Raw genomic sequence first — 25,830 nt, 5'->3', positions numbered from 1 at the left:
CAGCAGCAAGCAATGAACAGCCTGTAAGGATAGAGTCTAGAGAGGAATAAGTGGGCAGAAAGCATTGAGTTTCAGGGACATTACTAAATATCCTCATTGTCCCTCTTGGAAGAATTAGCCTCAGCTAGAAGACGACCGAAGTACAACGGCCAGACGTCTCTATGGGGCACACTTCAGCCTCTTCAGGCACTTCCCTCTGGCGACCCTGGTTGACCTCCAGCATCAACACTTCCTGAGGGCTACTTTCTACCCCTAGGTTCTTTCTGGTAATTTCCAATCCACTTGGGTCATTTTTACTCTTTGGCAGCCGTTTCTGGCGGGGCTGTGAGAAGAGACAGACCGCACAAGACGTCCAAGATCCGAAGGTCGCGGGGTTCCAGGAATCGCCCATTCCAATCAAGACGACGCGAGCCAGGCGGGCGACTGCTTCTCGGCCTCCGCAGGACCAGGGGGCGCCCTCGGTCTTCGGCCCAGTTAGTTCGCAGGCCCATACCCTCCCTCGCGCCGGGTTGGGCCACATCCTCGGACTCAAAGGCCGCGTCAGAGTTCCACGTCGACCAATCAGGACTGTCCATGTACTAGCGGGGGCGGGGCTGCCGAGGCAGGAGGAAGATGGCGGCGGGGGCGAGGTGAGGTGTTGGCAGTAGAAAGGGGATCGGGTGCTGGGGGCGGGGGAACGCGGAGCGATGGCCCGCGCCGGCCGCAGGGCCGGATAAGAAGCGGTCGCGTCGCGGGTGTGGGAGGGAGAGAAGAGGGCGCCCGGGCGCCGCGAGAGTATGACGGGGCTGTACGAGCTGGTGTGGCGGGTGCTGCACGCTCTGCTCTGCCTGCACCGCACGCTCACCTCCTGGCTCCGCGTTCGGTTCGGCACCTGGAACTGGATCTGGCGGCGCTGCTGTCGCGCCGCCTCCGCCGCGGTCCTAGCGCCGCTCGGCTTCACGCTCCGCAAGCCCCCGGCTGTCGGCAGGAACCGCCGTCACCACCGGCATCCGCGCGCGGGAACGGCCCCGGCCGCCGCCCACCGGCGACTACGCTGGCGCGCGGACGGCCGTTCCCTGGAGAAGCTGCCTATGCACATGGGCCTGGTGATCACGGAGGAGGAGCAGGAACCCAGCTTCTCGGACATCGCAAGCCTCGTGGTGTGGTGTATGGCCGTGGGCATCTCTTACATTAGCGTCTACGATCATCAAGGTGAGACCCAGAGCGGGTCGGGGGACCGGGGCCTCTCCGGCCGCGGGGCCCTCCCGGCTCCGCGAGTTTCTGTGACCCGAGGCCCTAAGTGTAAATTACGGTGCTAGCGCTTTCAAGGAGAGGAGATAGGCTTAATTGAACACCTGCTAAACCTTTGACCTCGATTCATCGCCTTGTACATACTTAAAAATATTTGTTACTCGTTATCACGTCCTAGTAAAGTGGATGGTGTTTGTATACCCTTGTTTCACAGATGCGGGAGCTGAGGTCGCTAACATTTACAAATTTGTCCAAAGTTTGAAAGGTAGTAAGAGAAGGATTGATATTTTAGCCAGTCTGAACTTTCCTTCGGGTTCACCTTTTTGTTACACCGCAGTGGTTCCTCAGAGAGGCCCTGAGTACTGTTTTTAAGTCACAGCTCAGTGGCTGGGGACAAGTGGCATTTGAAGTAGGCTTATGAAAAGTACCTGAGAGCCTGGTTAGGCGGCCAGGAAAGTGCTCGCCTTCTGTTTTCAGCTGCCTGGGATGTTGTGCGATCCTTGATCCTCAGGGGCCAACACAGTACTTGGCCTCCCATAAGTTTTGATTGAGGAAATTTTCACTGTAGGGAATTTTTGTAGGTACAGAACTTGAACATTTATTGGGTAGCTACAAAGTTAAAGCGCAGTGCTAGGCATATTCTTTGGATTCTTAACATTTAGTTCCATAGACTCAGGCTTGTTGGGGGTAAACACATTCGCAGGAGTGGCAAAGAGACCAACAGATGTTGAGAGTTAGTAATTGCTGTGAGAAGTTCCGTTCAGTCGCTTGATCGTGTCCGACTCTTTGCGACCCCGTGAACCGCAGCAGGCCAGGCCTCCCTGTCCATCACCAACTCCGGGAGCCCACCCAAACCCATATCCACTGAGTCAGTGATGCCGTCCAACCATCTCATCCTCTGTCATGGCCTTCTCCTCCTGTCCTCAATCTTTCCCAGCATCAGGGTCTTTTCAAATGAGTCAGCTCTTCGCATCAGGTGGCCAAAGTATTGGAGTTTCAGCTTCAACATCAGTCCTTCCAGTGAACACCCAGGTCTGATCTCCTTTAGGAAGAGAAATTCTGATTGGAGGAACTCCCAAAGTTCCTGCAGGGGAGATAGTGTTTAAGCCAGGCTTTGAGGACTGAGTAGGAGATAAATGTTTTATTTGGGTCTCAGTCAAATGTCAAAAGCAATAGCATTTCCTTCCAAGTAAGAATGATTGAATAATGTTGGTATGAAGGAAAGAAAACTAATATTTTAGTCTCTGTTCAATACCTTAAATTAATGGTATGCTCACAGGAACTACAACTTGATTTTTAGCGTTTAAATCTTTACCACATAGGCAGGTTTAAGTGTGACGGTTTGTCAGAAAGGGTAGGTTGAGGTCAGACAGCAATTCTTGCAGGGTATTAGAGTTGTCTTTGATCAGCTGATTACCTTCCTTGCAGCCAGCAAGGAACATGGTGACTCACAGCCCATCATCATCAAATGATAGTTTACGCTGTAAGGTTAAAGTTAAAATACTTAGGTACTGAGATTTTATGGAACTTGCCAAAAGATCAGTAGAAATCACAAGACTGTAATAAGGCAACACAGTCTTTGCTTGAGCGATGCAACAGAAATACTGTCTGAGGTAAAAGTAAGTGAAGCAGAGGGGAAATTAATTAAAGCCTTTGAGCAATGTGGTGAAATTGACTTTAAGTGAATCACTTATATTCAAGTAATTCTTATAAAGCAAGTACCATTATATTCTAGTAGAGAAGAAAAATAAATGATTAAATAGAGTGCAGTTTATAGTATTGCCACACTTCCTTATTCTGGAAATTCCTGTTCTTGAATTGCTGGTGTGATTCAGAAATATCCTATCATATTTGCCAAAGCAACCATTGGTGGTGAAAAGGAAGAAGTCAAGCTAACCAAGTCTTAACTGATAATCAAAAAGAGTTTTATGGAGCATTTTCAGTGCACAGACTCAGCACTTTTTGTCCTACTGTAAAAGCAATTTTGATGAGTTTTTAATGGGATAGGGGTTAATTTCATTGTTTGAAATAAGAGACTTTGAATTTACTCTTCCTTGGTATTGACTGATTGATTCATTCATTTAACAGGTGACAAATTGGGAGATACTGTTCTAGGCATGAGGCATCTAGGCCAGTGAAAAAGACGAAAATTCTTATGCTCGTGGAACTTACATTTTGGTGGAAGTGTGCAAATAGTATAAATGAGAAGAATGTATTAGCCCATAAAGGCAGTGAGGAAGAGTGAAGCAGAGGAAGGGGAGAGGAATGTTGAAAGTCAACGGTGGACTAGGGGGTACAGGTTTAAAAAGAGTGGCCAAAGAAAGCCTCATGGACTTTTAAAAAATTTATTTTTAATTGAAGGATAATTGCTTTACAGTATTGTGTTCATTTCTGCCATATATCAACATGCTGCTGCTGCTAAGTTGCTTCAGTCGTGTCCGACTCTGTGCGACCCCATGGACTGCAGCCCACCAGGCTCCTCCATCCATGGGATTCTCCAGGCAAGAGCACTGGCGTGGGCCGCCAAATCATCCATAAGTATACGTGTGTCCCCTTCCTCTTGAGCCTCATTGACTTTTGAGTAGACATGAAGGAGGTCAGTGAGCAAGTCATGTGGTGATGTAAGAAAACTTATCCTTTTTCTGGGGAACTATATAGATACTTAAGCTCTATTCAGTTTTCTCAAACTTTCACTTGAGCCTATTTCTATATAAATATTTAATTTATTTAAAAAAGCCTATTGATATACTCTTTAATGTCACATTTATTGAGTACTTGCTGTGATATAAAGCATTAGGACACAAAGAAGTACCAGACATTGTGTCTCTTAAAGAGTTTATTCTAAAGTCAGGGATAGTTACTAAAGATTATTATAAGCTAATGTATTAATGCTAGTGGATGACAGAGACTTTAAAGAGAGAAAAATCCATGAGGAACAGAGTTACTTCTCAACATACATGCTTAAGAAGTATTCCCAAGAACATGGTACTTCCTTATCCCTGTCCATAGTAAGGAAGGGGGTGACATCTGAGATAGACCTTGCAAAAATAGGTAGAATTTGGATTACCATAATCAGTACAGTGTTCAGTATGTGACACACACACAGAGAATGGGGAATCCCTTATTGTCAAGCATTCCCATTAGAGAAGCTGGAACAACAGTAATAGTAGTGTGTTGAGATCAGTAAATATGATAGGTAAGTTTATGTAATGAAAAGTTGAGAAATGAGGTAGAATAAAGACCTGGGCAGCTGTTCTGGTTATCTCTAACTTTGTAGTCTACCCCAGAGCGTAGTGTTTTAAAACAATTTATGTGTTGACTTAGTTCAGGTGGGCAGTTCTTTCTTGATGTCTATTCTGATCATAAGGTTGCAGTCAGATAGTAGCTGGGATGTAAAAGGTTTCACACCATATATTCAGTACCTGGTTTGTGATGGCTGGCATAGATGAGGATGGTTGGTCATCTGGCTTCACAGGGCTAGCTTAAGTTTCCTCATTTAACAGTGGCCTTAGGGTAGTCATACTTCTTTTATAGTTATTCCCAAAGAATTAGCCAAAGGCCACAACTGGACTTCTTATGACCTAACTTAGGAAACCATGCAGTGTTACTTCTACTGTATCCTGTTGGTCTGAGAAGCCACAGGTCAGCCCCCAAGTCAAGAAAAAAAAAAAAAGGGAGAAATAGACCTCAGTGAGAAAATGGCTTATGCAGAAGGGGTGGGGCTGGGGTGGAGATGATGGCAGCCGTCTTGGAGATGAGCTACTTTACCACCTTAAATTTTTCCCTGCCTTGTATCCCTTCATTCTAATTCAGCTTCCCTGGTGGCTCAGATGGTAAAGAATCTGCCTGCAGTGTGGGAGAGCCAGCTTCGATCCCTGGGTCTGGAAGATCCCCTGGAGAAGGGATTGGCAGCCCACTTCAGTATTCTTGCCTAGAGAATTCCATGGACAGAGGAGCCTGGTGGGCTACAGCCCATGGGGTTGCAGAGTTGGACGCGACTAACACATATATACATTCATTCTAATTACAGCTAGATCTAGCCTGTATTTAATCCTTAGACAAAAAAAATTCATTAATACTTACCATGATTTGACTCTGCAAACACACTGATCTTTTCGTTTCCATTTACCTGCACTGCTTCTTGATTATAATCAAGAATTTCTACAATAATTCTTTCACCTGTCAGAAATTTGAGTTGTTTTCTCAGGAATTTCTTGAGCTCAGAATTCTAGACGGGTAATTTGGCAATTTTGTGTTCACTCTTATCATTTAAGCAATGACCATAATTGGGTTGGAACAAAAATTGAAGTTTGGAGCTTTTGGTGCTTTAGCTTTAGGGAGGCTATACTTGCCTGGATCTCTGTTAAAGTACGCCTTGATCCAAGTTACCTGGAGATGTATCATTATCTTCAGGGATGGAACCTGTTCCTGTTGCTCAGCTGTATTGGTGCCATGCTGATAACCTTGCTCTAGGGCAGTATTTTCAAAACATGGTCTGTGGGCCATCTATGAATGAGTCATTGGGAGTGTTTATAAAAAGTACAGATTCAGCAGAGTTATTGGTCAGATCAAATTAGGCGAATGGGACCTTAGCAAGTCTATTTTTATTAAGCTACTTACATGGTACATTTACGCATTGAAGTTTGACTCTACCATAGATGAAAGGACATGCCGCTAGTTACATTGCATCAGATTATTCATTCGTCTTTTATGTTCCTCTCCATAAGTGAGGATGATCTTGGGTGGGTCTTAATTATTAGTTAATGTTTTTTCTTTCTGCTTTATTGTTTTGAAGTATAGGTAATTTACAATATCATGTTCGTTTCAGGTGTACATCCAAGTGAATCAGTTATACGTGTACGTATATCCACTCTGTTTTAGATTCCTTTCCCATGTAGGTCTTTACAGAGTACTGAGTAGAGTTCCTGCTGCTACACAGTGTGTCCTTATTAGTTATCTGTTTTATATATAGCAGAGTGTATATGTCAATCCCAGTTTCCCAGTTTATCCGTTCCCACCACCCTTCCCCCTGTAAGTTGGTTTTCTACAGCTGTGGCTCTCCTTCAGTTGTGTAAATAAGTTCATTTATACCATTTTTTTTTTAGATTCCACATATAAGTGATATCATATTTGTCTTTCTCTGACTGACTGACTTGACTCAGTATGACACTCTCTAGGTCCATCCATGTTTCTGTAAATGGCACTATTTCATTCCTTTCTATGGCTGAGTAGTATTCCATTGTATATAATACATACCACATCTTCTTTGAAACCATTCCTCTGTTGACAAACATTTAGATTGCCTCCTTGTCTTGGCAGTTGTAAATAGTGCTGCAGTGAATTATTACTTACTATTGCTATAAATTGGAGTGATCTGGAATAAGGCATTTGCTTCTGTGTGAGGATTTAGCAACAAAACAGATCTTTTGTATTCCTCTCTTTAGTGTTATTTCTGTGATTGTAAAGCCATACTCGATGTCTTGTGAAATGGTTTTGTGGCTCAGAGTTTTCACACTAGCGTTAAAAACGATCTGCCCAGTACACTTCCAGCCTTCCCAACCTCTTTCTCCTTCTTTTATATGCCTTTTACTTTTTCCAGGACCAGGTACTTGAAGTCCCCTCCTTCTGGAGTGTCCTCTTTTCCTTTTCTCGGCAAATGGCTATCTGTCAGAAAGCTATCATTGCTCTTCTAAGTGGTACTCTCTCTCAACTATTCCATTCCTAATCTTGCTGTATCCTTGAATCTCCTTAAATGCTGTACATCTCCAAGTTCTCCATTTTGGGAAGTAGTAGTTGTATGTACACGTGCTCAAACTTTGATACTAGCTTGTAAGCTCCGCAGATGGTATCTATCCTCAGGTTGGTGATTGCATGTAATGAGTAGGTCAGTATGTATTCCTTGAATTGAAAGAAGAGGCTGGATTTTTTTATAGCTAAGGATGAATTGTAGTTTGTTTTCTAGCACCAATACCCAGAAGCCTTAAAATAGTGGGAGGGAAATGAACATAGTTTGCCCTAGTTTACTTATTTGGCACACTGACACAGATGCTGTTGGGAAATATAAATTTATCAAGTATTGTGCTCTTTACGCTGAAATATGGAGTTGCCAGAAGTGTTGAAAGTCTGAATATAAATGTGATTAAATTTTGATACACAGACAGTACAAACTAGGGTACTTGTCTTCTCTCGAAGGGATTTTATTTCTAATCTTCACCTTCGTATAGTACATTGCAAATACAATACAGAATTTCACATTTATCTTAACATCCTGTGATGTCCTCTCCCCTTTTTCTACAAAGGGCTAGCAACCTGTCAAAAGCTATCAATAGATCCTTGTAAATCATTCTCACTATTAGCTGCTAGGTAGCTTCTCTTGACTATCCCAGTTTTGCTTTGTCTTTGAAAAGCTCTATCCTGTTTTTGAAATGACCTTGTTTTCTGAGTAGCTTTCTATTTAACCATAGTATTGGATTTATGTATGAAAACAAACCTTTCCTTAATAGTAATAATTATTCTTTGTTGCACTGTTACTATGCACCATATGCTATGCAAAGAAGTGCATTAAATCCTTAGCACATTAACCTGTCAAGAAACAGATTCAGAAAACCAGGAACCCACATATAGTAAGAGACAGATCTAGAATTTGAACCAGGTTTTATTCCAAAGCTTTTGTGCTTAACCATTATGCTGTACCAACTTCCACTAATAAGAGAATATAACCATAATCCAGGCACGTTAGTACTATTCCTGATTATGTTGGGTCATTTTAAAGCCTTGGTAAAGTGTTACTTATCTAGAGGTAATAAAGATAATTTGTAAAAGGTATTTAAAGGTAAATAGAGTTTTCTTCATCCACGAATATGAACGTTCATGCTGTGAGTTGTAGGACACACTTGACTTTTTTTTTAATCAACTGAACTTAATTTTATGAAGCTCCTGCTCTCTGTTGAACTATTTCCTTGTCAGATGAGCAGAGTCTGTGAAGATAATCTCATTTTTAAGATGTACAGCCTGAGGCTTAGAAAACCCACATAGCTTGTTTATTTTATCTATCTCTCTTGCTGAAGAACTGGAGCTAAAACCCAGCCCTCGCTCTGTACCGTGTCACTGTCCCATGTATCTCTTACCTTGCTACAGCATGCTCCTTCCAGGGTAATTGTTCTGTGAGGTACCGTACCCACTCCTGTGCTCTTGCCTGGAGAATCCCAGGGACGGGGGAGCCTGGTGGGCTGCCGTCTGTGGAGTCGCATAGAGTCGGACACGACTGAAGCGACTTAGCAGCAGCAGCAGCATGAGGTATCGTGGGGCTTTCTCTTGAAACAAAATTATTTAATGGCTTATGAGATTTATTTTGTTATGAGTACTTCAGTCATGTAAAATTTTATTGGTACATTAAAAAAATTGTCCTATAAGTATATGTTTTCTTCTCTGAAGATTGCCTCTAATAGTGTTATAATTGGATTGTTAGAGAATTAAATGAGGATAACCACCAGATAACTTACTTAGGTGTCTCGTTTAAAAAGAAAGGTAGAAAAAAATAAATAAAAAATAAAAAGAAAGGTAGACTGTTTCAAAGGATGGGTATTTATTTATTTAAAAAAAAAGTATTACTTTAGTTCCTTAGCTGGTGAGATGAGAGATGGTAACGAGATTGGTTCAGTGTTTATCTTGCTTTTTCTTTCCTTTCTTTATCATGTCCTTATAAACACTTGCTTTAAAAATCTGTTTCTATTGAAGAGAAGCAATAGTCACAGCAAAAGTTTAGATTTCAGATTTAAAAAAGATATACATGTGTATTTTGAAAGTCTCATTTCCTAGAATTGATTATTCAGTTCATATAAATTTTAGAAGAAGCAATATTTAAGATCTGTCCCTTACTATATGTGGTCTAAGGACTTCCCTGATGGCTCAGATGGTAAAGCATCTGCTGACAATGAGGGAGACCTGGTTCGATCCCTGGGTTGGGAAGATCCCCTGGAGAAGGAAATGGCAACCCACTCCAGTACTCTTGCCTGGAAAATCCCATGGATGGAGGAGTGTGGTAGGCTACAGTCCATGGGGTCACAAAGAGTTGGACATGACTGAGTGACTTCACTTTCTTTTCTTTCTTTTCTTACTATATGTGGGTTCCTGGTTTTCTGAATCTCAGTTTCTTGACTGGTTAACATGCTAAGGATTTATGATAAACTGGTTTGATCTCCTGGCAGTCCAAGGGACTCTCAAGAGTCTTCTCCAGCACCACAGTTTGAAAGCATCAATTCTTCGGTGCTCAGCTTTCTTCATGGTCCAACTTGCACGTCCATACATGACTAATGGAAAAATCATAGTTTTGACTATTTGGGCCTTTGTCTGCAAAGTAATGCTTTTTAATATGGCTGTCTAGGTTGGTTATAGCTTTTCATAACCTGTGTAGGGCATATTTAATTCCACTGTCTTTGAAATATTTTCCCTCTTGGCTTCCATGACATCATGTGTGTTTGGATGTCTTCCTGTCTCACTGCCTGTTCCTTCTGGCTTGTTTGCTCCACTTCTAAAAGTTGGGATATCCTAGAAGTTTGTGCTATGTGTATACCCTTGTCTTTCTGATGTTCACCCTATCTCCTAGATCAGGGGTCAGAAAACTTTCTTAAAGGGCCAGGTTGTAAATATTTTAGGCTTAGTGAGCCATATGGTCCCTGTCACAAACACTCAGCGTTGCCACTACAGTCAGAAAGTGGCCGTAAATGAATGGTGTGACTGTGTTCCAGTGGCAGTAGTTTGCTGACTCTTGACCCAGATAGTTTTCCCAATCCTTTTGCTTTAATTATCATCGGTATGCTCACACTCAGGTTTGACTCTCCAGTCCTTATGTTTTCTATAATTCCAGGCTCCTGTATCTAACTCCTTACCTAACATCTCCATGTTTATTTTATTAGGCATTTCAAAAGCTTAACATGTCCAAAACAGTACTCTTGAATCCGCTCCCCACCACCAGACCCTGCCTTGCTTGGTTTATTTCTCATCTCAGAAAATGGGAAAGCACTACCTTCCAACCAACTGCTGAAGCTAAAAATTGATATGTTCTACCTCTCATCTGTCATCAGGCCTCCTTGATCTTCTAGAAGATATTCCGAATTTGCCACTTGGTTGTGGTTCTTCATTGCAGCCACCCAAGTTTTCATTATTTTTCACCTGGATTATTGCTGTAGTGGCCTCTTAATTTCTCTTCAGTTCTGTTCTGGCCCCTGTATAATCCATTCTTTACCCATCAACAACGTGAACTTTTTAGGTAATATTATTCAAACTCTAAATAAAACTTGCCAATGGCTTCCCATTGTACTTGAAATGTTTACTGAATTCAGAGGCCTTTTTTGTTAAATAATGCAATTGTTAAAATAATCATGAGATTAGCACCAAAGAAGGATACATGTTGTACACGTGAGAGAAGCAGGATACAAAATTGCTTGGTCAGGTATGGCTGCTGCTGCTGCTGCTAAGTCACTTCAGTCGTGTCCAGCTCTGTGCGACCCCGTAGATGGCAGCCCACCAGGCTCCCCCGTCCCTGGGATTCTCCAGGCAAGAACACTGGAGTGGGTTGCTACAGGTATGGCTCACTCACTCACTCACTTCAGTCGCTCAGTCATGTCCGACTCTTTGCGACCCCATGAATCGCAGCACGCCAGGCCTCCCTGTCCATCACCATCTCCCGGAGTTCACTCAGACTCATGTCCATCGAGTCCGTGATGCCATCCAGTCATCCCATCCTCGGTCGTCCCCTTCTCCTACTGCCCCCAATCCCTCCCAGCATCAGAGTCTTTTGTGAGTCAGCTCTTCACATGAGGTGGCCAAAGTACTGGAGTGTCAGCTTCAGCATCATTCCTTCCAAAGAAATCCCAGGGCTGATCTCCTTCAGAATGGACTGGTGTGATCTCCTTGCAGTCCAAGGGACTCTCAAGAGTCTTCTCCAACACCACAGTTCAAAAGCATCAATTCTTTGGCACTCAGCCTTCTTCACAGTCCAACTCTCATATCCATACATGACCACAGGAAATACTAAAAACCAGAAATAGTCGTTGTATGATGATGAGATTAAGGGACATTCAGTTTGTTAGGATGGATGGTTATGGGACATTTCCTTGTTGTCTACACTTTGAACATCTTATACAGTTTTTAATACTAGAATTAAAAAGGCTCTTTCTTAAGATATAAAAAGAGATCTACATTTCGCTTAGTGTTTATCAAAAATACCAAAAACATTGTTGTCTTTCTGAGGTCTGCTTTCCTAGCATAAAATTTTATTCTTTCATGGAAATTGTAGACTTTCCAGTGTGTGCGTGTGTGTGTTTTTAAAAATTCTGGCTCTTCCATATATCTTTTCTGTGTATATATATTTCCAGACAGTTTACATGAGGGAAATTGGGCATGAGACACAGTTGTAGAGCAACAAGCGTAAGGTAAAAGTCTTTAAATCATTATGGCAGAACCCTAGCTTGAGATTCCTAAGTCACCTTTAAAGATCAAGTATCTGTTACCCTGTAACTTCTTAAAAACCTTAAAAAGAGCTCTAGTGTTAGTTTTGTTTCGTTTTTAAAGATTCTGTTCATTTGTAAAACGGCCAACTTTCGTTTAACTTTTGGGGGAGGGAAGTTCAGAATTTAATAGTAAGATGAATTTAGTGCTGTTTATCAGCATTACATAGTTACTGAACTGAATAATTGGAAGTCAGGAGACCTGGATTTCAATCCAAAGGCTTAGACTCTTGACCAAGGGCAATTGCTTGGCCTTGCTGGATCTGTTTCCCCCTTTGTAAAAGGACAGGATAAAATAATTCTTGCAGTTCATTTTTATATAATTCTGTAAAACACAGGGTTCTCATGAATTTGAGTATTTGCTAGTGTTATTTCTAAGTGTGTGCTGCTCCCTTTTGCATTAAAGGACTTTTATTATGGTTTCTTTATTTTTATTACATCATTTTGCCTTTAGTTTAGATTCTGTGAAGGCAAACAAGATGAATTATGATATGAGAAAAGGCTCTCCACATATATTACAATATTGCCGGAGGAATTGCCTGTCTCAGTCAGAGGCATTCTTCTGTCTTGTCGCAGATCTTGTTATGTGAAGTGTGTATGTGTAGACTTTGAATCCTGAAGAAAACTGTAGCCCAAGAATATTGCTTATGGGAAGTGTTAGTAAGATAAGAACCATAGAGTGTAATCAGATTTCTGGATGGTGATCAAGCTGTGGGATCTCAGGAATTACTGCTGGTAATCTGTCTTTGCATTTAGTACTTTTTTTGCATTTAGTACTTTTCAGAAACTACTTTTTAATTTCATCCTTCCATCCAAATCAGCCAAGATAAAGGTTCAGTTTAAAATAACTTTCTGGAGGTCTTTTTTTATAAAAAGTATTTGCATCTCTCTGTAATAATTTTCCTTTTTAACAGCATTTCTGCCTGTGTGCAATAAGGAAGTGTCTCCTTTTATTGTGAGAGGTTCCTGGAAACTTCTTAAAAATTCCATTCAGTGTCATGTCCATTTAGGTTTCATTGTTATTAGGTGGCACTTTGTGGACTGATAATTTAGTTTATTAAATAAACATTGAACTCCTGCTACGTGGAAGGCACCTTAGGGGAAAAGAGATAATAAGACCCAAGTTCACAAGTAAGACTACAGTTCAGTGGGGGTGGGGGAGGGTTAAGCTATAACTAATAAAAGTAGAATATTGGTTTGTTAAGGAGTTTGAGCAGATGTTTGTATTTGCAAGAGTGAGGTAAGTCAGAGGAGGAATTGGGCATATCTGGCTAGAGAGAGCAGCTTCTTGGGGGTAAATGATATTTCAGCTGGCCTGAAGAATTAAGAGAATTTTACAGATGTGGGGCTGAGGAGGTAACAAAGGTTGAAGGTTAGAGTCACTTCAGGTGTTTTGGGGGCAATATAAAGCAATCAGATTTGCTGGGTAGAGAAGTATAGAAAAATTGGAAGACTCAGTTATGTTATAAACATAAATTATTTCTACCTACCAAGTGTGGAAGCATAACATGGAATGTTAATATGGACCTGCACAGTTTGGTCCTAATACTGTAGATTTTTGTAAGCATTTTGGGAGCCATTTAAGAGGTTAAAATTGGAATGTGCCGGGCTTACAGATGTACCCAAGGAAGATCTGTCTGCAGTGATACTCTCTAGAAGGGGCAGAAGACCCATCAGAGGGTGGTTGTAATATTATAAAGAAGACTGTTGCTTGAAACAGTGGGGACAGTGGACAAAGGGAAATAGGTTCAGGGGAGTGTTGCTGTAGAAGAGTCAAGGGTTAGCATTCTGATAGGGCTGGTGGTGGTAATGCCAGAGAGCAGAGACCATGTCTGGGTGTCTGGGTAGCTATTGATGATGTTATTAGAAGGAAAACAACAACAAGAAGGGCTTTTTTAAATTTTGGTTGGTGTTGGTGGTGATTTTTAAAAATTATATGAGCAGCAGTTTACAGCAGTTGTGATTTTAAACCACCCACTGTCCCATCAACCTTACATATTTACTGTTCTCCTTTAGGCTTTGTCCCTAAGTACATAGAAGTTTTACACTTTAGTACTATTTCTTTCTGTTAACCTGATGCAGTGTAAGTGTTTGAGAGCTTTTTTGAAAGATAAGCTACCAAGTTTTAGATTTGTTCATTTTCAGATGCTTACAGAACTTCAAGGTGTGATTAAATGTTTGAATAAACTCAAAATGTTGGGAACCAAATGCTGATCCTTTTTTTTACTTAAAATTTTAATATTTTGTTCATCATGGATGTTTTGCATTATTTTTAATTTTTGAAAGGTATTACAGTAAGTTATTATTAATTTTAGTTACTAGGATTTTTGCAACGCACAGCCTCCTGCCCCCAGTTTTGCCTCATTCATCTTACCCTGGTCCTGATGCTGGGGTTTTAAAGTCTCGTAAAGAACCAGAGGAGGAGGAGCGCATGGACGGAAAGAGGGCTGAGGCAGAAAGGCTGAGGAGTAGTCTCCATTTAGGGATGGAAAGAGGAAAAAGATTCAGTGCAGAGTGAGAAGAGGCCATTCAAGGAGTAAATTGGGAATTGATCCAGAAGATAATTCAAGCAATCTGGGATGAGGATAGGATTTTGAGAAGGAAGAAGGTCTCTGACCTGTAATGGTCTTTCCGCAGACCTTTATTTGTTCAGTGTCTGTTCTGTGCTTGGGCTTCCCTTGTGGCTCAGCTGGTAAAAAAAATAAAAAGACTGCCTGCAATGTGGGAGACCTGGGTTGGATCCCTGGGTTGGGAAGATCCCCTGGAGAAGGGAAAGGCTACCCACGCTAGTATTGTGGCCTGGAGAATTCCATGGATTGTATAGTCCGTGGGGTCGCAAAGAGTCGGATGTGTCGGACGTGACTGAGCGACTTTCACTTTTCTGTGCGTGGCCCTGTGCTAGCCTCTTGTAGGTGCAACAGTAAGAGCCCCACCCGTGGGGCTTGTTTGATCCACCCCTGTCATGAACACCCTTTCCCCGTGTCTTTAATCGCTTTGACAGTAACCCCACCTAAATTGTCCGTCATCAGCTGTCTAAAACTAGTCTTTTTCTTCAAACCAGTTCTTTGTAGAATTTCCCTACTTTAAAAAAATATTATCAACTTCTGTTTCCCAGGATTGAAGCCATGGAATTTTCTGTATTTGCCTCTGTTGTTTGTTCTCTCAGCTCTTTTCAATGAATTCTTTTTCACTGCTCTATCAAGTTAGGTGTGGACTACTGCAGGAGTCTGCTGCCAGTCCTTCTCTATACTGTTGCCAGGTTGGTTTTCCTAAAGACGAATATTTCGACACGTTTATACATTGCCCAGAAAAGGTTGGTTACCCATTGGGTAGGCAAAATGAAGTAAAAATTAGGCCCATTCCCTTGCTCCTTTTCTCAAATCAAAAGTAGTATTTGTCTGTCTTGTGAGCATTCAGTGCTTTTTTTCTTCACGATCTATCTTCTCCGTTTTCTTCTCTCTTAACTTTCTGAGGTCAGCTCAGCTTAAGTCTTGCTTGTTTAACAAAACCTTTTCTTAACCAAAGAGACTGCTTTCATCTTTGAACTACTGATAGACACATACTCAACCAAGTTGGCATTATACAGCATATTCAGCAGATTCTGTGTTACTGTGTATATGTATTTTTTTATTATGTTGTCTCTCCCAGTTGATCTTTGAGCTGTTTTGTGAAAGACAGAGCTGACTGAGAGTACAGAGAAGGAGCCCTTGATAAAGGTCTAAGAGGCAGTGGCCACTAGAAGGCTGGCCTCTCTGAAACTAGCCAAATTGTTTTTTATTAGAGCTCTCTATATGAATTGTTTCTTAATAGTTCCTTCATCTTCCTCAGAGATGCGAGAGCAACTGTAGTTTTTACTTTCATGTGCATAGTTGGAGCATCAGAAAGAGTTTTATGTAGTATATTTTCCTGCTTTACTTGAATTTACTAAATTTTGATTGCTGCACTTTTGTCTGTTCTCTTTGTTGTTGTTGAGTCGCTAAGTTGCATCTGACTCTTTTGCAACCCCATGGACTGTAGCCCACCAGGCTCTCAGCCCCTTCTGTTTTTCTCCTTTTTACATAATTCATATTACTCTTACTGTTAAAAAAAACTAATCAAATTGAGGTAACAGTATCGCATGCACAGAGTGAATCTGTAAGGAAAGTAGTCTGGGAGAGAGGAAGACAGAAACTTTGGACTGCTGCTGCAGTTTCTACACGCTCGGACAAATCCCTTAAGGGTCTTTCTGAGACTTGGGTCTTCGTTTCTTAACCTGTAAATGAAGATGTCAAGTGAATGGTCTGTGAAAAGTTCTTTATAGGTCTGAATTCCTCTCATATTCATGTTGACATGGAATTGTTACTCCTGTCCTTTTTTTGACTTTAGTCTGAGGCCAGACTCTTAAAATAAGAGCTTTGTTGTCATGTTTTCCTTTTAGATTCTAGTTTAGGATTAGTCATCATTGCTTCATTTGGAATTTTTTCAGTTCTGGATCCAGTATTATTTTCATAACAAGCATCCATTAATTATTGATGAGGATAAATTAACCTAGTTGACATGTACATCTTTTTTTTTTTCTTTTTAAGGTATTTTCAAAAGAAATAATTCCAGATTGATGGATGAAATTTTAAAGCAACAGCAGGAACTTCTGGGCTTAGATTGTTCCAAATACTCACCAGAATTTGCAAATAGTAATGACAAAGACGATCAAGGTAAGCATGAGTGTAAAATTGAATACCTAACATATGCAGATAAAGTTTTTTGTGTTTCAGGGCAGATTCTATTACTCCTTTATTTATTCATTTTGCCCTAGTGTTTATTATCACTACCTTTAATCATCAGGGTTAGACTTTTCTTTCTTCATCTGGTTAAAAGATAATTTTCAGAAAAAGAAAATCATGACTCATACATACTAAAAAATAAACACATGTTAAAGATTTTACTTAACTCAAACAACCAGGAATCAGTAGATTTTATAGCCTGTTCAAAGAGAATCCAAAGAGTGGACACACTTATAGATCAAAAATATTAAAATAAATAACGTGAATAGAGACAAAGCTTGTTTTTCTACAGGATTAGAATGAATATAATTGAATCTCTACCAGACAAAGAATCGCATGTCTATAAACAAAAATTAGGTAGAGCTATTAGTTATCTAGAATCCTATCAAATGTAGAACAGCTCCACAGAATAAGAGTTTGGAAAGGTAAACCCGTGTGCTATAGACAGCTCATTCCCATTGAAGCAACTTGTTTCCTTCCTCCAGCCTTCATTTTTGTCTTCTGTCTGTGTTGTTGCTAACTATGCTGTGATTGTAGGTGGCATTTTGGGTGAGCAGAAATTGTAAGTTACCCTATAACTGAAAAGCAGAGACATTACTTTGCCAACAAAGGTCCGTCTAGTCAAGGCTATGGTTTTTCCAGTGGTCATGTTATGGATGTGAGAGTTGGACTGTGAAGAAGGCTGAGCGCCGAAGAATTGATGCTTTTGAACTGTGGTGTTGGAGAAGACTCCTGAGAGTCCCTTGGACTGCAAGGAGATCGAACCAGTCCATCCTAAAGGAGATCAGTCCTGGGTGTTCATTTGTAGGACTGATGTTAAAGCTGAAACTCCAATACTTTGGCCACTGATGCGAAGAGCTGACTCATTTGAAAAGACCCTGATGCTGGGAAACATTGAGAGGAGGAGGAGAAGGGGACGACAGAGGATGAGATGGTTGGATGGCATCACTTGATTTAATGGACATGAGTTTGGTGAACTCTGGAAGTTGGTGATGGACGGGGAGGCCTGGCGTGCTGTGGTTCATGGGGATGCAAAGAGTCGGACATGACTGAATTGAACTATAACTAAAATTTCTGTTTTCTAGAGGATTTATTCATAGATACAAGGTCATTCTGAGCACTTTAATAAGACTGTATGTAAATAAATACACAAATGTTATGTACAGGTTCTTTCAGAGCAAAGTAGCTAGGTATGCTTTGATGTTAAAATTGAAGGGCGTAAAAGATTCTTGTTTACTGTAAGAACTGTACTTTTTCTTGAAACTGATTTTGAAGTATGTTTGGAAGAGGGTATTTTTTAAAAATATCTTATTTTTTCTTCCAGTTTTAAATTGCCAGTCGTCAGTGAAGGTGCTGTCCCCAGAAGATGGAAAAGCAGATATTGTAAGAGCTGCTCAAGACTTCTGCCAGTTAGTAGCCCAGCAGCAAAAGAAATCCACAGATTTGGATGTAGATATGTTAGACAGTTTACTTAGTAAGTCGTGTATGTTTGTTTTTAGTTTTGTCTCACAAGGATGCTGTATGAAGGAGAATATCTATGTCTCATTCTTACCATAAAGCCTGATTTTGTTGTACTTATGATGTTTCTAAAGTTTAGAGACCCACATAGTTTTGAGATAATAAAATTTGTAGTCACCTCCTTTGCTTCAGAATTATTGGTAAAGGAGGGGATCTAAAGGGATTTGGGGGGCAGTCCTTAAAAATAGAACTTCTACCTCCTTCTTTTAAAATTTATTTTGCCTTATTTTATTTTATCTTTCAGTTTTATTTAGATAAAATGACATACAACATTCCTCTTTCTTCTTAGTTTGAACTGTCTGTAAAGTTTGAATATTAAGTCTGAACTTAACAGCTATTTAGGAAACAGTCCCGGGAATATACTACTACTATCATCTGCGACTCCTTTGTTAGTATTCCTTCTGTTCTGTTATACCAACTATACCACTGATTTTGTCATCTTATACTACATGTAACATTATATTTTATCTATTTTTCAATTGCTTATAAAACCCTTTAGTTTGTTTATTCTTTCCAGAGTTCCTTAGAAACTTTTTGCCTTAACTTTATGGTCCTTCTGCTTACTAGCCTTACCCTTAATCCTTTTGAAGAAAGGCAATAATTTTAATAAGTTCATGTCCATTGTTAGCTTTTATAGCCATACAATTTCAAATGTATTTTTCATTCATTCAGATAAATTCTCCATTTACCTTGTGACCAGAAAGTTAGTGGCTGAAGTGAGGTTATTAGAAACTCTTAGAACCTGGGTCCCTTGGATTATAGCTTCTTTTCTGCTACATCATTGATTATTTATATTTAGATTTATTTTACTTTATTTTTTAGTAGTTGAAATATTTTTTATTCCGCTTTTCCTCTCAAGCCAGATCTCATATGGAAAGCAGCTTGCAGAGCAAAGAATGGCCAGATCTTGGTTGAGGCAGGTGTACAGTCTCCTCTTCCCGTCCTGGGAAGCTTGGGCTCTAGGGAATCCTGAGACCATTTGTACTGTATAGCTAGGAGTTGGTCTTGCCCTGTAAAATCGGCGCATGTGGAGGGAAGGAGAATAGACAGCTTTTGAAGTTGCTTTTCATCCCTGAAGTTACTTGGTTCTGTGGCCAGAATAAGTATTTGAGTCCTTAAAGCAGTGTGGGTCTCAGGATGCCAAGAGAACACATAAGTTTAGTCTTGAAAGATAGATGGGATTTGGGGACTACCTGTAGAATGGGTGGGAGTTGCGATACCCCTCCTTGTCAGGTAATCAGTCCAGTTAAACAGCCGTTAGAGAAAATTTCCACATTTGGAAATAACAGATATAAAAGTATATGTTGTGCCAAGAAATTGGGGTATGGAACATATAAATAAAGTTTCTGAAGAGAAAAGATACACAAAAACATAAGAAACCAATTTGATGAACAGATTTTGCTGTAGGTCATTTTTTGGTAAGCAGTGTGTATTAATTTCATATGTGTGTTTTTTTTCTTTCCAAGGTTCAAATGGTTTCCCTGACCCTGATTTAGTATTGAAGTTTGGTCCTGTGGACAGCACACTAGGCTTTCTTCCCTGGCACATCAGGTTGACTGAGATTATGTAAGTAGTTAAAAATGTACTGACTTTGGTTCAGTCCAGCAAGTGTTTCTTGAACCCAGCACCATACTGGATGTGGTGGGAATTCCCAAAAAATCATTGTAATACTGATCCTTTGCCTCAGGTGTTTGATGGTATCAGTGGTAAAATAAAAACCTATATAAATGACTCAGACACAAGAGTTTTTGTGGTTGTGCAGATATTTGGTATTAAAACTAATCATCATAGGAGATCAGGAGTGATCTCTGTGGGCCAGAGTTGTTGATTCTATAGAAAAGATGTAACTTAATGCAAAATGTATAAAGGGGGTAGAATTTTTGTAATTAGAGAAAAGGTAGAAAGTGTAGGGAGTGAGCTGCAGGGAACAAAGAAAACCTAGGGGGCAAGACATGAGCATCACGTTAGAAGGAAATAGGTAACTGGCCACACCGGTGCAGAGACTTAGTGTTAGAGTCTAGTAGTATATGGTGAAGTCTGATAGTTTGGGACTGTTGACATTGAGAATGCTTTAAATATAAGCATAAAGAATGTGTGTAGTTATTAGAAAGGCAGTAGGAAATCAGTGGGAATGGTGATTTTGGAAGATTTGTTTCACAACTATGTTTTAGAGTAGATTGGGTCTGGGTAAGAATGAGCTAAAATGACAACTGAAGAGTCCATACCTGTAATTTATGAGCGAGTACATGGATGAGAATGAAACTGCTTATTTAGAACAGAATTTGGCAAACTTTTTGAATAAAGGGCCAGAGGCTAAATATTTTAGATCTCGGAAGCTGTGTCTCTTTCAGAACTGCTGTTCTCTGTTGCAACTAAACACAGGCCAGTATAGCTAAACAAGCTGGATGATTATGTCAACAGATGTGTGTGACCATGGTCTCATAAAGCCTTGTTTACAAAAATAGGTGGCAGTCTCCTGGACTGTAATTGCAGACCCCTGACTTAAAATAAAAGAGAAGGGCAGCTCAGTGAGGAATACAAGAAAATTAAAGAGCCCAATGGGACTCCCTGGTGGTCCAGTGGCTCAGCCTCCAAGCTCAGTGCGGGGGCCCAGGTGCCACAACTAAAGATTCCGCATGCCACAATGAAGATCTCAAATGCCACAGCTAAGACCCCAGCACAGCCAAAATAAATAAAAATAAATATTAAAAAAGAACCAAATGTCCATCAGTAGAATAGTTAAACTATGGCACACGCATACAGTGAGATATATGTAACACTTAAACTGAATAAACCGGATGTAGAAGCCGCATATATCTACTGAATAAACCTTCAAAAATATGATTGAGTGAAAGAAACAAGTTTGCAAAATAATATGCACTGTTTGATACATTTAAAAGATATACTTACTTCATGAAAGTGGACGCCATTGGGTAGAAAAGGAGGAGAGATGATGAGATGCTTCACCTCCTCCTTACCTCCATCTGGGGCGGATAGTGCTCCGGCTGGTATCCCATGCCACGTTTGTGGAGTATTTATAAAAGGGAAAACTGGATAAAAGTGAAAATGAACAAATTTTAAAAATATGCATCACAGGTGAATCTCACAAACATAATATTGATTGAAAAAAAGCCCAGACATAAATAAAAGAATACACACTGTGGAATACTGTTGATAGAATTTGCTGCATGAGATAAAGCACATGTGGAAATTAAAAAAAAGAGAGAAACTTAGGAACCTAAAAATATATTTTAATTTTGGGTCCTAGGAGAAACATACTATGAATTCTCTTATTCATGAGAACTAATTACCAAGTTTACTTGCAGGCCTAGCACTTTACTAATTGCAGTAAAAACTAGAGGAGAAATGAAATGACTCCTGAGCTTTTAAGCCTTAGTGACTGGATAAATTACAGTGTCATTGAGACAAATGGGAAAGTCAAGGAACCATTGATTTTGAAGGAAACAGGTTGAATTCAAGAATAAGATTTTGAGGCCATGGTCTGTTTAGACTTAAGATGGCAGATGAAGATGTAAGATTGGTGCTTGGATGGAAAGTCACAGTAAGGGTCGATCTTTGGGACTTACCAGTACCTAGGAAGTGTAGAATGTAAACCAACAAGGACCTACTGTGTAGCCCAAGAAACTCTACCCAATATTCTGTAATAATGTATATGAGAAAAGAATCTAAAAAGGAATGTGTATATGTATAACTGAATCACTTGGCTGTATATCTGAAACTAACACAACATTGTAAGTCAGCTGTACTCCATTAAGATTAAAATTATTTTTTACAAGTCCCTTTAAAATGTCAAAAAAAAAATGTATACAGGGGTTAGTTTTTATTTGAACTCTTTCACAGCGAGTTTAATAATCATTTAGTAGAACTAGTTTGATGTACTCTATGCTTGTAATTTACTTTCTTCGGTTCTTAATCTTTTTGGTCATTACCCTTCTGGTTCCCCTCCTCCAAATTATAGCGTATCATCTAATTGCTTTTTCTTCCTTTTGATTTTTTTTTCCAGCTCTTTGCCTTCCCACCTAAACATCAGTTATGAGGACTTTTTCTCTGCCCTCCGTCAGTATGCAGCCTGTGAACAGCGTCTGGGGAAATAGTGATTTGCTGGTCACGTGATTTGATTTCAGGCTTTTGGAGAAAAGGACTCAAGTGACTCTGATGTTTACAAAGCACCTATGAAACCCTGTACACACCTAGTTCATAATCCTCATAATTTATCAACAAACACAAAAAAGTGTCTTACTTGAGAGTAAGAGTATGTGTGAGCGAGTGTGTGTGTGTGTGCGTGTGTGTGTGTGCATGTGTGTGTGGAAATAAACTTACAAATGAGGAAGTAGTGGAGATGGAGACATGGTGAGCTTGTACCTTTGAGCAGATTGCAGCAATGTTTTAGGAGCTGAAATTTCAGATTTAAAGGCTTCAGCCCTAACTACTTCCCTGTTTTTCTGGGGAGAGAAAGGGGCAATTAAAGCTATTTTGTTGTTTAGGGGGGTCGGGGAGTAATTTTTGTTCAGTTTTTCCAAGTGACCAAACTTTAAGTTTTAAGAATAATATATTGACATATGAAATGGAAGCATTCTGAGTTTGAGGGATGGAGTTCCGTGTTGTTCACATGTTAAAAGTTTGCTCACCTTTGGAGCAGAGGGAATACCTGTTTTCAGACATCCGTCCATTTTCATCTCTTCATTATTATCAATGTGACTTGAAAATGTTGCTCTGTTGTCTGTGTTCTGGGTTGTGAAGATCATTTGAAAAAGAACTTACATTGGAAAACAATTTAAAAATTTTTAAATATTGTATGAGACAGTAAAAAAAAAAGGTAAAAAGTCATAATCTGAAAAGTAAAGGTGGAAAGTTTCCCAAATAAGTAGAGAAAGTTTTGATTTCCTTTTCCATTTGGTGGGCAGTTGGCGAGATAGTACCCAGAGTTGGTTTAAAAAATATTTCCATTAACTATGTTTATTTAAAATAAGCATTTGAGGGAAGTTACCAAGGCAGCTCTTTTCCTCAAAAGTAACCTGTTCCTCTTTGGAATAGCACATGTAGGGCCATGTTAGTACCCAGGATTTTTACTGAGTAAATCCTGATGGTGACTTTGTATTGAAAGATCTTTAAGTGAGATTGAGGCCTGTGTAGGTAATAAAATATTGCCACAGTCTACAAAAGTAATTTAATATTGCATGTTCTCTCTCATGGCAGAGAACAGCACTGGTTTTGTTATTTTTTAAATGAAGAGATGATTTTTTGATAGGTGTTTAGTAGTTCTCCCCTCTCTGCTGATACCTGGACAGAAACCATGCTTTATATATTTGATGGACTGTTTTCAGAAGAATCTTATCAACAGCAAGTGCACAACAGTTATCCAGAATGATACGTTTAGGACGGAGTAGTTTTAAATACTAGGTCTCAGTCTGAAAAACAGCAGAGAACACTGGATTTGGAAAGCAAGGTCTGGAATTGCTTGTCAGATTCTGAGTCTATGAAGAATAAATGTTTTGACTTTGGATTCCAAAACTCCATTTATGATTTTAAAAATACACTTGAAATAAAATGATTATAAACTAAATTTTGGTTCAGCGACATTACTTTGCACATTGTAGTTCTTTGTACATTGTGAGACTTTTTTTTCAAGTCTTAATTTATTGCTAAAAGCTTTGTGTGATGCGACATCATATCTCTAAACTTTACCAGAGGTTTTTTTATTTCTGTCCCCCTGTACTGTCATCCATGTTCTACTGAGGCTTTTTGGCCTTAGTTTAAGACTGAATTTATGCCTTTTATATATGTATCTTTTTTAAACATTCTGGAATATATTTGCTTTTAATGAATTAAATTTAATGGGCCCAATTGAAGTGAAGGGATTTCATATTTGTTGAAATGAAGTTAGTCAAATTACCCACTAGGATATAGCCAAAGCCCTACAGGTTTAACAGTTGAGTTTTTTGTATTTTTATTTTGTCCTTATATTTCATAGCAGTGTAGTGTTGTAACCTATCAGAGTAAATCTATAATCTGACATGAGTCTGTTATTGTCCTAGATGGGAAGAAACCCTTAAAACAAGTTGCTAAGGAGTCTGATTTCAGATTAGGCATTCCAGTTTCTTTCCATGAGGTTAACTGCCAGTACAGTCTCCACAATTTGAATGACATCAATCATTCTATAATTCCTGCCAAAATCACCTACTAGTTATCATTATCAGGGCTCTCTTTGCACTCCCAAGAAGAACTGAAAACTTTAAAGTGTTGTTTGTCTTTACGTGTTTTGAAGAGTATATTGTTTCTTCTTGACACTCTCCGCAATGGAAAAATTATCAAATTAAGCCTACCTTACAGATGGCAGCTTGGAGCCTAGCAAGAGGTTGAAGGTTTGAATTCCATTCCCAATTCTGATGGTGTTTTGTTTCTTAACACTGATTATTGTTAGAAAGTTTGAAAGCTGGTTTTGATGTGAATAGCAAATTCTGATACATTGTGACTAAGGCTGAATAGTGCCTGTCTTAAGAGAGGAATGTGTTATAATGTTGATGAACAGTGCCAAATACACTGTGCACATCTACCAATTAATCTTTGAATGTATGTTCCTGGATTAGCCCCTCTTCCTGTGTGATGGTACCGTGCGTAGTCAAATCCTTGTGATGTTTTGTATGGCGTAGACTTGGGCAACATGTAAATAATGTGTAAAGTTTTTATGATTAAGGAATCAAATTTATTGAATTTTATTATTGAAGGTTGAAACGATGTGTATGAACAAAAACAATAAAAGAATATACTCTTCATGGACTATAGTATTATGTGAATGCTACATTTATTCTAAACATGTAGGGACTGCAGAAATGTAATGAGAAACTCATGACACGACAGCAATACTATTTTTTTAGATGGTGTGTTCTTGATTGAAGTATATTCTCATTTTTTACCAGATTAAACATTTGGAATCTTAAATGTTAATTTGCTTTTTGCTAGGTAAAAGTAAGGTGAAATTGAGCTTTGCTATTGCTAAAATTGTCAAAATTCCAGAATAAGTAAAATCGGAATAGTTTTTTTTTTTTAACTGAATATGGAATGCCAAATTGAAAATGTATATGTGTACTCTTTTAGAAAGGAATTTGACAGTTCTCGTCAAACCAGAAAATAGAAGGGTAAGAGCTATGGTTTTTCTTACGTTGCGTAGAGTATTCACTTTCTAACTTGAGAATCTAATTGTAAGGTAGTTGACTTTTTATGCATAATTTTCATCTGAAACCAAGTTTCTCAAAAGTCACCTTTTAACTTAATAGGAAATGCCCGTTAACAAAAGCTAGTGTAGGGGAAGTTCAAAAAAGTTTGAAATAAAACCCAGGAAATAAAGATGCTGTCAACAGTTGTCCAAGAATCCTAGTTGATAGGCCATATCCTTGATAAAATTGGTGGAAAAGGGAAGTGCAGAAAGAATTTGCTTGCAACTTTAAAAAAATACATTCATTGTAAAAAAAAAAAAATTCAGAGAAGCAAATGTAAAGGAAAAAACTAATACCATCATTCATTGATTACATTTTTGGTGACAATCCTAGAATTTTTTGGTATTTATATTTAAATGGATCTTACTGTAACAGGTTTAATAAAGAAATTCCTTTTAAACTGCAAACCCCAAATTGAGTGTTGCATTCTGTTCTGTGTTTGGTCTTGTGTCTGGATATAAACAGTTACATCACATGAAAATAAAATGTTTGAAAAAATTATAGTCCACATTGAGTTGTCCTTAATGAGTACTTAGCCTTGGTCCAGAATCTTCAAGAAATTTTATACTCGTTTCTCTT

General features: G+C 39.3%; 1 protein-coding gene across 1 annotated transcript; it reads left to right on the top strand.

Annotated features, from left to right (window-relative positions):
• Positions 1 to 776: 776 nt before the first annotated feature.
• Positions 777 to 25,529, top strand: NUS1 (NUS1 dehydrodolichyl diphosphate synthase subunit). Its single transcript, XM_068985009.1, has 5 exons — positions 777 to 1,191; positions 16,304 to 16,429; positions 17,823 to 17,972; positions 19,483 to 19,582; positions 22,041 to 25,529. Exons 1-5 carry the CDS (start codon positions 777 to 779, stop codon positions 22,129 to 22,131), a joined length of 882 nt encoding a protein of 293 aa, XP_068841110.1. The 3' UTR covers positions 22,132 to 25,529.
• The last annotated feature ends 301 nt before the right edge of the window (positions 25,530 to 25,830 follow it).

This window comes from Capricornis sumatraensis, chromosome 13 (assembly GCF_032405125.1).
Source record: "Capricornis sumatraensis isolate serow.1 chromosome 13, serow.2, whole genome shotgun sequence".
In the NCBI taxonomy this organism is placed as follows: Eukaryota; Metazoa; Chordata; class Mammalia; order Artiodactyla; family Bovidae; genus Capricornis; species Capricornis sumatraensis.
The sequence above is the reverse complement of the archived record's forward strand: the minus strand, read 5'-3'. Positions and strand labels throughout refer to the sequence as shown.

Bases quoted from the DNA above. Each gene is read 5' to 3' on its own strand.
- NUS1 (XM_068985009.1), top strand. From the start codon at position 777: ATGACGGGGCTGTACGAGCTGGTGTGGCGGGTGCTGCACGCTCTGCTC. The intron at 1,192-16,303 runs GTGAGACCCAGA...TTTCTTTTTAAG, and splicing joins TAGCGTCTACGATCATCAAG to GTATTTTCAAAAGAAATAAT. The intron at 17,973-19,482 runs GTAAGTCGTGTA...TTTCTTTCCAAG, and splicing joins TATGTTAGACAGTTTACTTA to GTTCAAATGGTTTCCCTGAC.